This window comes from Tilletiaria anomala (genome assembly GCF_000711695.1).
Source record: "Tilletiaria anomala UBC 951 chromosome Unknown K437scaffold_35, whole genome shotgun sequence".
Lineage (NCBI taxonomy): Eukaryota > Fungi > Basidiomycota > Exobasidiomycetes > Georgefischeriales > Tilletiariaceae > Tilletiaria > Tilletiaria anomala.
Genome location: NW_013546987.1, coordinates 1 through 10,695, shown reverse-complemented (window position 1 = coordinate 10,695; position 10,695 = coordinate 1). Strand labels below are relative to the sequence as shown.

Below are 10,695 nucleotides of genomic sequence, written 5' to 3'. Positions count from 1 at the left end.
CCCACACACCGCTTCACCACTCTTCAAATGTAGGGAGGGTGTGGCAACCCATTCGGCATCTGCTTCCGGACTCGCTGCAATTATGTAGAACCCAAAGTCCGCCCCACGGCCCGGCTTGGCCCGGCACCAAGGCACGATGGATGGACGAGCACAGCTTTATGTGCTTGCTTGCATGTTCTGCAGTCTGCCGTCAATGCGCTGCCCTCCCCGCCTTGAGAGGTCAAGAAGGACATGCTGAATGAACAGAACGTCATGCAGGTGTGAGCCGACCGACGGTTTGACGCTATTCGTAATATAGCTGCGCACTCTTCTGCTCTACAATGTCTCTTTGCCATTTGCCGGCGTGGCTTTCGTCTCCAGTCTTGGCGCAGGGCGCAGTCAAAAAGATGCAAACGTAAATGCGCATATGGGAGGCCGATAGCGATTGTAGTGTTCGTGATTGTTTTGATCTTATCGTCCGGCACACCATTTGCTTCGAGTTCTCCTGAAGCGCGCCTACATGGTATATAATCGAGCCTGGCAGAAGCCAACGCACATTCTTTACACATATGCTTCATCTTTTCGCCTGACTCTGAACAGGGATTGCTTCCAACATTACGTCGGCAGCCACCGCATCGATTGCGCGTTAGCAAGATGGCCCGCAGCAGCAGCTCCGCCGCTGATCCGGAGGCCCAGCAGACGCCTCTGCTCATCCACATCGATCGCCTAAGCGAAGAGAAAGACGACGACGCTTCCGACTGCAGCCGCTCGAGCGACGATTGTCGTCGCTCGGCGCCTGCCCCTCCTAGCGACCCCGAGAAGGCCGCCCTCCTCGCCCACGAATACGGCCATGTGCACCCACATGCACATACACGCGGTCGCGGTCACGAGCACACTTGCCGCCACGCGCACGGCCACGGTCATGTCCATGGCTGCGGTCTTAGGGGCCACTTCTTTCGCCTCTTTGGCCGTCGCGGCGCACCGCATTTGGACAACAACAACGACGATTGCGCTGGTCTCGACGGGAAGGCAGCGTGGGGAAAGCGCAGCAGGAGCGGCAAGCTGAGGGCGTTCGCCGCGCTCCTCGCCTTTCTCACAGCCAGTGTCTTTGCGCTGCGCTACATGGTGAGTAAGAGAGCCGTGAGGACGGGAACATCGAACGCTGACGCTCACCGCATCGGGCCATCTTTCGCAGCCGCTTTTTTCCGCGTTGGCTTTCGGCGGCGCACGACACGGCTTTCCTCGTTACTACCAGCACGATCCGCCCTACTACGCGGCAGGACGCCACCCGTGGGATCCTCCGCACCCGCACGGACCACCCCCTCAGCCATATATCAAAGAATGCCATCAGCTCGCGTCCGGTGCCGAAGTCAATATCACAGTCGCCGCGTGGCCTGGCACGGGTACGTTCGTCGACCCGGGCCTGACGGCGGCCAGCATCAGTTTCGTCCGCGACGGCCCGGCCGGCCTACCGTTTCCTCCGCCGGTGCATCACCGCCACAAATTCGAGGGCGCACCGCCTGGCGATACGCAACGCATTTCTGATGACGAAGACGGCGATGACGATGGCAACAGCAAGGAGGGCAAGAAGGAGAAGTGGAGAATGCAAGGCCCCGCATACCACTCCAAGCCGCCGCTGATTTCTGTCACAGTCTCGCGCGCCAAATTGGAGCTTACCGGGCTGATCGACAAGGAGCCCATCTTGAATATTTGCATCCTCTCGGCCGGCCCGGCGGGCGAAGGTATTGGCCTCTACGTGAGTGGGCCTCATCGCTGCGAGTGAGAGAATACAAGAAGTATTTGTGCTGATCTGGCTTCACAGGACGAGCTCGTGTGCCCCATCTTCCCAAAGGACATTGCCGGTATCGTCTCGCTGCTCTCCGTTTCGTTTCACCTCCCAGAGCGCTTCCCCCTCGCGCTCGTAGGCATGCATGCATCTCCGTTTGGCGGGCCGCCAAACCACGGTTGCGGGCGCGGAGGTCCTCCTCACGGCCCTCCTCACGGCGGCCCCCCTCTGTGTTCCTGACGGATTTCCTGTGGACTGCAGAGAAAGGAGCGTCTTTTGGCCGAGCGCAAGTCCGCGGAGGCAGACCCCACAGAGGCCTGAATTAACAACGCCACCTTGTTTCCGAATCGGCAGAATTTGCTTGCTCTGGACAATTACTTGTACCCGCACACACAGCGCTGCCCATCAGTTGCTCTAGCACACAACGGTATACTCTCGTTTTCATCAACTTGTAACATCATCCTCTTGACCGGTTGGCACCGGCGGCAGATCCGCCGCGCTCGAGAAATACATGATCTCCAATCCAACGCTGGTAACGGGCTTGACTCGATTGTTAAAGTTTGCGCGGCAGCCGGCGCTGACGAGCGAGTTGCGCATGCGCCCCTGCCACATGAGAGAAATCTCGGTGGTCGAGCTGACGCGCGCTTTGATCAAGCCGATGAGGTCTGACGAGGGCCGCTGCGAAGCCGTCACGGCCGTCGACACTTGCTCGTCGCCTTGAGACGATGCCGACGATTGTAGTGACCCATCTTTCACACATTCATCCGCAAGTTCGAAGCCGGCAACCACACTCGAATCCGGCTCGCGCAACGAGCTACTGCTGACCGGCGCAGCTGTGCTTGATGCCGAAACTTGATCTGGGCGCTCACGCAAGGACCACCCCGGCAAAGCAGCGACGAGGGGCCTTGCAGGTGCTGAAGCAGGGGCGATCTCGGTTGCTATGTTCTGCGCGGCTGCGCGACTGAGCGAGACGGGCAAAGACGGCGCCGGACTACTACGCAGCCAGTACTCAAAGCCCAGCGTGAGCTCCGAGTCGTACGAATACACGTTAAAATCAAAGCGTGAGCAAGCTGCCACGTCGCGCGCCATGCGCGCTGCATAGGCCATGCTAAGGTGGCCCATCATTGGATTCAACGTCGCGGTGATGATCGTTGGTGCCTGCGAAGGCATATCATCGTTGTTCTCTGCGCCATCAGGGATCGTCGCAAAGCGCACGCCTGTCGAAACTGTATATCACAGCGTCAGCAACGTCAGCAACATGGCGTCCGGTGAGGCAATGGCATTTACTTACGCCCTGCGCTCTTTTCTAATGAGCTAAAGAAAAATTCGGCGCCCGCACTGAACCGGCCCTGTAGGCCACCGCCTGCCGACCATCCGGTCGAGTCTTCGGCGACAGATTTGATGTCTTTAGCGGTGACGCCATTCTCATCCGTAGCTCTGACAGTTTGCTCCCGACTTGCGAAGTTGTGCAGAAAGCGAAACCCCCACAGCGCATCGTCGAGCGAATAGCTGTATTCGGTAGACCATTTACCAGTGTCCCGCTGAAGGAGTATCTGCAGATTCGTGGGCGTCGGCTTGAAGTTCGAAGTGCTGTAGCCTGTATTTTGCTCGCTCGCAAGCCCGGACAGCTGTGAGAGCTGCTGCGATAAAGGCACGCGAGGCGGCGTCGAGGACGCTGAGAGGATTGCTTGCCATGTAGGCGCCAGACGCGTCGTCCAAAGTGCATCAACCCGGGACGAAGGAATGTGCATGCATCCGTACAGCAGGTAGTCTGCAGAAAACCAGTTCTTAGCCCTTGCTGTCCGTCCGTCGACTCGACATGACCCACCTCTTTTGACCGCGCGTCGGCTGGCTAGCCAAGTCTCTGTCTTCCCTTGGGGTCTGGTGGGTAAGCCTGGCGCTCGGAAGCGCTCGATCATGCGCTTCAAGCCAACCCTTCCGCTGCTGTGCCCGATATTGAGCGTGACACCGTGCTCGACATCGGTTGAGGAGAAAATGTATCCGACATTGCCCTGCAGTGAAGGGAGAGCCCGCAGGCGGTACGTTGTAAAAAAGGGCGGAGACGGAGAGGCAGAGATCGAGAATGCCACGCCGGGAGGGGTGGGAAAATCGAGGATCGCTGCGAAAGGAGCAATCAGCGCGCACTCAACAGTGATTCAAGGCAATAGACTCACCAGCGCTGGCAGCGTTGAGATTCAGATAGGAATTGTGTTCGTTCCAGCCAGTCGCCTCGAAGTAGCGTCGAAGCACATGGCTGACAAAGTCGTACATGACTGATACCACATGTCGCGAGGCAGGCAGTCCACGACAGACGTTTGCCAGATGCCCCACTTTTGGTAGTAACAATGGATTTACTTCGAGGGCTCAGCGGTCGGAAAAGAAAATGCGACAAAGTATGGAGTAAAAGGATAACGTTTGCCCAAGCACGACAGGTTCGAACGGCAGCAAAAAAATTGGTCGCGTGTGGGAGTTGAACCCACGACCACCTCTAAGGCGTGTGCCTACGCAAACTGGACAAGATATCCCGAAAGAGGCATGCTACCACTACACTAACGCGACCCTGTTGTTATTTGGAACCAAGATATGATTATAACCTTGTAAATGTATTTTCTGATTCAATTTCTCAACCTATTCATTGGTTTCCCTCAGTAGGTTTGTTACGTAGCACCACTCTATAATACGACGTGCGCGAAGGTCTGGGAGAACTGCAGGGAGCACTCCAGCAGCAGCGTCCGCCAATTCTACCCTTACTCTCACTTTCACGGATATATCCCGCCCTGAATTATCTGATATCTGAATTTAGATCCCTCGTTGCGTTGCGTGATGCCGAGGGGTTTCCGAGAGCCAGCATCGGAATGAGGAATGAGGGTGGGATTGTTTGGGGCACGCCACCAGACAACTTACCTGTTCAAGACTTAGCACAGGAATTCCGGGGGCGTGGCTCGCCGCCGGGCCTGCCCAGGCCAACTGGCCAGTGCCTTGTTCTTATTATTTTCTTTTTTGTTTCTTTTATAAAGAAAGTGTGTTACACAGTGGGCAGCACGCAGCTTCCAGGAAAGTTGGAATTCAGTATACAACGTGCAAGCTCAACCAACCACTTCACACCATCTCCGCCGAATGGATGTTGCACCTCGTATGGGTTGACTTGCAGCTCCGGTGACTTTGGACGATCTTTTTTGTATTAGCCTTCGTGGGCTGCGAGAAGCAACATACATCATGGAGACTAACGGGCCGCCAATACACGCCCGAGCGGCACTGCTTTCGGCGCTCATCAAGTCGACCTCATCAGTCCCGCATCATCTAGAAGAAGCCCGGAAGCAGCTCGACGAATGGGAGAGCGATACGTCATTTTGGCGCATACTGCTGGATATTTGCTTCAACCAATATTTAACAGTGCCAATAGACCAACTTGAGCGCCCGGTGAGCACACAAGGAGAATACGATGCGCGAAGAACCGCGATTCGGACAGCAGGCATCATTCGCTTCAAGAATGGGGTGGACAAATTCTGGCGCCTTAGAGTTGTCCGTCGAGTTGGAGTGGCAATCCCAACGGAAGAAAAGACAGTGCTGCGTAGTGCACTCCTCCGCGCGATCGATGAACCCGAGAGAGTTATTGCGCTGCAGGCCTCCGTCGCCATTGCTAGGATTGCGAGGCACGACTACCCCAATGCGTGGCCGGATCTATTCACCAATCTCCAACAGGCAATTGTGGAGGCCCATACACATCTGGCCCAACTCGGGCCGGAAACTATTGGAGAACCCTCCGACAAGGGCGCCGAGCGTCAACGACAGACGCTGCGGCTCATGCGCGCTGTCGACATTGTCCAGCGCACCCTCAAAGAGCTGGATAGCATGAGAATGCTCGCGGGGAAAATCCGCATGACCGAGGTTAGTTTCCCTGACAGCTGACTTGTGGTGCATATATGCTGACTACTGACTTCTGCAGCTCGCAGACACGCTCTTGCCAACATTGCAGCCAATGTTTGCGCAATACTTTGACGAGACATTTCCCGCCTCGGCCATATCCGAAGACTCCGGCGCGAGTCTCCAAGGTTGGGCTCGATCCCCCGTTCGCTCTGCGCAGGTGCGGACCTCTCATTTATTTCTCAAAGCGCTCCAACGGCTGGTCGTCTCGGACGCTGGTGCCTTGAGCCAGAATGCCACAGGACCCAGGGGCGACCGCGCAGACTCAGTCAACCTCGCACAAGCATTCTTTCGATCAACCCCTAAGCTCTTGCAGACGATAGCGACCTTTAGGCGCGCATATATTCAGTGCCTGACTCCCAGCGAGGTGTCTGAAGCATCCGCCCTCATAGTGGCCGGCATAACCAAGCATTTGCTTGCATTTGGTAAGATCTTCCTCGCTCTGCTCAATCGTGACAAGAGCAAAGCAGCGACATGGGACGGGTGGCCAGAAGTCGTGGAGTGGTACTGGCAGCAAGCGCAAAAACATGCATTGCAATCTGCAGAGCCATCAGCCACCAACAACGATCCTTCCGCCCTCGTACACACACCATCTCGGTTTGTCATTCAGACCCTGCTCCTCCTCAAGAGTAGTCTTTCAGCATGGAAAGATGCAGCGCCTGCACAGTTCACGAGCCCCGAATTCGCGCAAAGTGCTGCAGATACCCTGGTTGGCAAGCTGATGAGACTGAGCAAAGATGAGCTCGCAGACTGGGAGGCGGACTCAGAGCAGTGGAGCGTTGCAGAGAGTCAAAAGCAAGAACAGTTTGAGCTGGAGATCAGGACAGCCGCAGAGAGGACATTGATGGTCTTGGCGGACGCGATCAAGCCCAAATGGTCGGTTGGCCATCTGGTGTGGAGACTTTTTGAGCAATCCACACAGCTCAGCCATACGAATCTTGAAGATGTCCTCACGCGAGATGCAATCTACGCAGCTGTCGGCCGCTTGCGCGACCGCCTGCCCGTCATTTCCCCCGGTCACGTCCCGGAAGAAGATGAAGAACCTGAGGAACAGTTTGACTTGTCGACCGTTATAGGAACGCGCCTGGCACAGGAGGCTGCTGTCGGAGCGGAGGCCGGGTCGTCGTGGGTCATCATCCGGCGACGCATCGCGTGGCTTATGTGGGAGTGGTCAGAGCACGTCGCACCGCAGCACCGACCTGCGACGTACACGGTACTCGTTGATCTTATCGCCGACATGCCAGGCGTGACGGACGTCGCTGTCCGACTTTCTGCAGCTCGCTCACTCGGTGCACTGGCCGACGCTGTAGAATTTGACGCCGAGGCTTTTACGCCATTTTTGGCACCAGCTTTGACGCGCCTCATCTCACTAGCAACCTCCACCGATCTGCAAGAGATGAACTCGATAAAGGTCTGCACGGACGCGCTGTCGATGCTCATCGAGCGGCTCGGCCCGAGGGTCGCACCGTTCCTGGAGCAGCTTGTCTCCCTCGTACCGCCTCTATGGAACAACCCTGACCCGGAGTTCAAAGCCAAGCCGAGCATCCTTTCCTTCGTGTCCAAGCTGGTACGCGCGGTTGAATTGCTCAGTGGCGGCGGCAGCGAGGCATTGTTGCAGCCCATGCATCAGATCGTTGATTCGCTTGTTCGCAGCAGCTTTTCCAATGTGGGTCCTACTGCTTTGATCGTCAGAAACATTCCGCTGAAACTCGCATTTAAACAGGACTGCGCACCGCACCTTGGACAGGACGCGCTCGCGCTTTGGGCGCGTTCAGTGCACAGCACGACGGCGATGACCACACCACTTTTCGAGCTGTTAGAATTGGCGCCGGTATTGCTGCAGCAAGCCGAAGAGACGCCAGAAGTTTGTCGCATCGTGGAAGAAACGGCACTGTTGGTACCCAAGGAGCTTGTGCAACACCATGGCCGCGCCATCTTTAGTGCCTTTTCAACCATCCTTGCGGATCCACTGTCGCCCGTAGTACTCGCACCGCTCGGCACACTCGATTTTATCCTGCAGGCGCTGCAAGCAGCCGGAGCAGGTGTAGCAGTTTGGCCGCAGCTCCTCCAGGAAACACGTCTCTTGGGCCTGCTCGTGGGCTCGTCTCTGCAGATCAAAGTGAGCTTTCCTCATCGGTGAATGTGAGCTGACCTGCTGACCTGGGGCCGATCTTGCAGGAAAGCGCCATTATCACCTCCTCCTTCGTGTCTGCCCTGGCACGCATCACCATCATGGCACCTCCGGAGCAGGTACTGAGCATGTTTGCTTCTATTGCTCCGCTTCTCGATGTCCAACCAGCAGCGGCCGGCTCAGACATCATCGCGCCTTTGCTCTCGCTTTGGGCCAAAACCTTTGAAAACATGCACTCGCCTCGGAAACGCAAGGCTACCGCCATGGCACTGGCCGCGGTCGTCAGCAGCTGCGGGCAAGCTGCTGATGCGACCGAAGCGTCCGTTCAGGCAATTTGCACTAAATTGCCTGAGATGGCGGCTGTCTGGAGTGATTGCTTGGGAGAAATCCGCGAACACTGCGGAGAAGCGTGGGTGCCAGGCATTTCACAACGACAGCAGTTGCACCGGTGCTGATTAAATGTGCTGTGCTTATCCACAGACAATCCTCGTTCATTCGCTCGATGACTTCGACTGAAGGTCTCGGGCAGGGCGCACTAGACACAGACGAGGATGACTGGCTCGAGGACACATCTCCAGGTACGGCGCGCTTAAGGAATTTGGCGGAGAGCGACTTTGTCATCTCTGTCGACCTAGCGCAGTACATTTCCTCTGCAATGAGCAGCGTCCAACAGCGCTTCCCGACTATCGTACAGGCCAGCCTTACAGCCATGGATCCGCTCGTGTTGGAAATCCTGATGACTGACCTCAAGTGAGAAATCAAAGATACCAATATAGCATTCAACCATTCAGACCTTGTTAATGGTAATACAACATCAAAGTCAAGCAATCTCTAGTCCATCTGCAGCGCGTCGTCCCAATCTGGGTCCTGTTCGTCTCTGTCACTGTTATTATCGTCGCTGTTGTGATCGGCATTACCGCGGAAGGAACGCTGCGCAGCTTCGCTCGCCTCGCGGATCTGATCTTGTTCAAACTCCCAGACTTGCCGCTGGATGGCGTCCGCCTCTTCATTGGAAATGGCCTTGATCTTGACTTCGCGATGTGACTGTGGTGGTGGAGGCGGCGGGGCAAAGTCGTCATCGAGTGCCACGTCGACAGCTCGGCCCTTGCCCTTGCGCAGAAGAGACATGGCTTGCAGATGGTCTTGTAGTTCCTTCTCGTCCCGTGATTCTGGGTCGATTGTGGCTCTGTGCAACTTGTCGCCGAGCTCACGGAGTGCATTGCGCGAAGCAAGCACATTCTGCATGACGACTACTTCGGCGCGGAGCTTGTCCGAGATCGCAGGACTAACGCTGGTACCGGCGGAAGAGAGAAGCGAGGAGCGCTGTGTGATGGCAGCTAGCAGCTCGGCAGAGCTCATCTGCGATGGGTCCTTTGAAGCGCGGACCCCGTTGCCGACGCGGGAGGTCTTGGGAATGAATAGGCTCGATGATGCTGCGGCGCTCGCATAGCCTCTCGCTGTAGGAGCAGGAGCGGACGATGATGCTTCGACAGCTGCTTGAGTGGTGGTGGCGTGCCCCGTCACTGCGAGTGCTCTTTGCTCGAGCGTCTCAAGCACGTGTCGAGCGATCACGTTCGTGTCAGCCAGCGGTGAACTGGAGAGGGAAGATATGATGGCGGCCGAGCTACCAGAGGGAGATGTCGACAGTCGTGCGATGCTGCTAGGCGAGGTCGACAGGCGAGAAGTGGGAGGCGAGCGACTGTACGGCGCATGTGCGCTTGCGCGGCGATGAATAGGATCGCCAGGTAGGCACAGAGCGCCGCCGACACCGATGCCGCTGGTAGTAGGCGATTTGATGTCAATGCTGCTAGACCCGCCGGTGGCTATACCGGAGGAGGCTTTCGTCGTTCGAATGGGCGCCATGGAACTGATGAGGTGTTGGGACGGTGGTGGTGGTGGTGGTGGTGGTGGTGAGAAAGAGCCATGGGCGCGACGTAGGGGATGGGCAGGGAGCTGGCGATGCCTGTCGTCATGTGACGTCCACGTGCTGCCTTACTGAAAAGGGCTTGCGGGCTGTTCCAGTGTCTCGAGACGAGGAGTGGAAGCAAAAGAGAAACGAGGGCGATGAAGTGGGGAACGGACCTCCTTTAAATAGGACCTGATCGGGGCTGGGCCCAAGCGGTATTCAGAGAGCGTCTCATCATAAACGCAACTGGGCTTCTGGAGGCCGCCCTTTCCCCTCCCTGTGCGCGACTTGAGACATAACATCCATACTCGGTACTCTCACATACACCGTCAGAACACAGACCCCCATTTTAAACCATCGCATGTTTTGGCACCCCCGAGACAAAAAAAAGGAAAAGGCATAAAAAAACCATTGAGATATTGTGAGATTGAATAGTTCGTGCTTGTGCTCAATTATGCATATCGAGTAGCACGGCGCTACTGGCCTCGAGAATAATGGGTAGAACGCCAAGCATGAAGTATGGAACGGTCGAAGAACGCAAGACCTGCCAGTCCCACAGAAGCTCGTCGAGGACATTCTGCAGGAAGACCAACGCGTCGTCGACGATATGCGGAATTCGCCACAAAAGCGCCTCGGTGACAAGGACCACAGCGACAAGGATCATGAGGAGTCGCAGGAGGGACCACCGGCGCTTGCCTGGCCCGAATATGGAGGAAAGGGCGAGGGGAAAGCCCAGTGCTAGTGCGGTGGCGAATGCCTGCGAAAAATTCAGCACACTGACCACTGCGATGAGCACGCCGGCGTGTATCATTGCGAAGGAGTGCAGTGTTGAGCCCAAATGCGCCATGGGCGCTTTGGGTTCATTGTGAGACACGACTCGGGCGGCAAACGGCATCAAAAAAGCGACTAGATAGTAGGTTCTGCGTATCGGCTTGCAGGTATGGCGGGCAGTGGTCAGGCGATCAACGA

The 10,695-nt window shown here is 56.6% G+C and overlaps 5 protein-coding genes and 1 non-coding gene across 6 annotated transcripts; 2 read left to right on the top strand and 4 right to left on the bottom strand.

Annotated features, from left to right (window-relative positions):
* Window positions 1–222: 222 nt before the first annotated feature.
* Window positions 223–2,107, top strand: K437DRAFT_107160 (uncharacterized protein). Its single transcript, XM_013388076.1, has 3 exons — window positions 223–1,104; window positions 1,175–1,735; window positions 1,802–2,107. The coding sequence occupies exons 1-3, from the start codon at window positions 634–636 to the stop codon at window positions 2,003–2,005; spliced, it is 1,236 nt and encodes a 411-aa protein (XP_013243530.1). The 5' UTR covers window positions 223–633; the 3' UTR covers window positions 2,006–2,107.
* Window positions 1,828–4,134, bottom strand: K437DRAFT_256165 (uncharacterized protein). The gene is made up of 4 exons (XM_013388075.1): window positions 3,940–4,134; window positions 3,594–3,884; window positions 3,057–3,536; window positions 1,828–2,991 (listed from the first exon to the last, which is right to left on the bottom strand). Exons 1-4 carry the CDS (start codon window positions 4,034–4,036, stop codon window positions 2,210–2,212), a joined length of 1,650 nt encoding a protein of 549 aa, XP_013243529.1. The 5' UTR covers window positions 4,037–4,134; the 3' UTR covers window positions 1,828–2,209.
* Window positions 4,135–4,220: 86 nt separating this feature from the next.
* Window positions 4,221–4,324, bottom strand: K437DRAFT_t26. Its single transcript has one exon. It is a non-coding gene; the product is annotated as a tRNA-Pro (tRNA).
* A 657-nt stretch (window positions 4,325–4,981) lies between these two features.
* Window positions 4,982–8,574, top strand: K437DRAFT_223583 (ARM repeat-containing protein; the record flags this gene model as incomplete). Its single annotated transcript, XM_013388074.1, has 5 exons — window positions 4,982–5,653; window positions 5,712–7,355; window positions 7,413–7,808; window positions 7,868–8,229; window positions 8,301–8,574. 5 exons carry the CDS (start codon window positions 4,982–4,984, stop codon window positions 8,572–8,574), a joined length of 3,348 nt encoding a protein of 1,115 aa, XP_013243528.1.
* On the bottom strand, window positions 8,575–10,014 carry K437DRAFT_256163 (uncharacterized protein). The gene has a single exon (XM_013388073.1). The coding sequence runs from the start codon at window positions 9,681–9,683 to the stop codon at window positions 8,652–8,654; it is 1,032 nt and encodes a 343-aa protein (XP_013243527.1). The 5' UTR covers window positions 9,684–10,014; the 3' UTR covers window positions 8,575–8,651.
* K437DRAFT_107141 (uncharacterized protein) lies at window positions 9,854–10,695 on the bottom strand. The gene has a single exon (XM_013388072.1). It carries the CDS (start codon window positions 10,619–10,621, stop codon window positions 10,175–10,177), a length of 447 nt encoding a protein of 148 aa, XP_013243526.1. The 5' UTR covers window positions 10,622–10,695; the 3' UTR covers window positions 9,854–10,174.

Coding starts and splice junctions, on each gene's coding strand:
- K437DRAFT_107160 (XM_013388076.1), top strand. CDS start 634: ATGGCCCGCAGCAGCAGCTCCGCCGCTGATCCGGAGGCCCAGCAGACG. Junction 1,105..1,174: donor TCTTTGCGCTGCGCTACATG/GTGAGTAAGAGA, acceptor CATCTTTCGCAG/CCGCTTTTTTCCGCGTTGGC. Junction 1,736..1,801: donor GCGAAGGTATTGGCCTCTAC/GTGAGTGGGCCT, acceptor CTGGCTTCACAG/GACGAGCTCGTGTGCCCCAT.
- K437DRAFT_256165 (XM_013388075.1), bottom strand. CDS start 4,036: ATGTACGACTTTGTCAGCCATGTGCTTCGACGCTACTTCGAGGCGACT. Junction 3,885..3,939: donor TCTCAACGCTGCCAGCGCTG/GTGAGTCTATTG, acceptor CTCCTTTCGCAG/CGATCCTCGATTTTCCCACC. Junction 2,992..3,056: donor ATTAGAAAAGAGCGCAGGGC/GTAAGTAAATGC, acceptor TGTGATATACAG/TTTCGACAGGCGTGCGCTTT.
- K437DRAFT_107141 (XM_013388072.1), bottom strand. CDS start 10,621: ATGCCGTTTGCCGCCCGAGTCGTGTCTCACAATGAACCCAAAGCGCCC.
- K437DRAFT_256163 (XM_013388073.1), bottom strand. CDS start 9,683: ATGGCGCCCATTCGAACGACGAAAGCCTCCTCCGGTATAGCCACCGGC.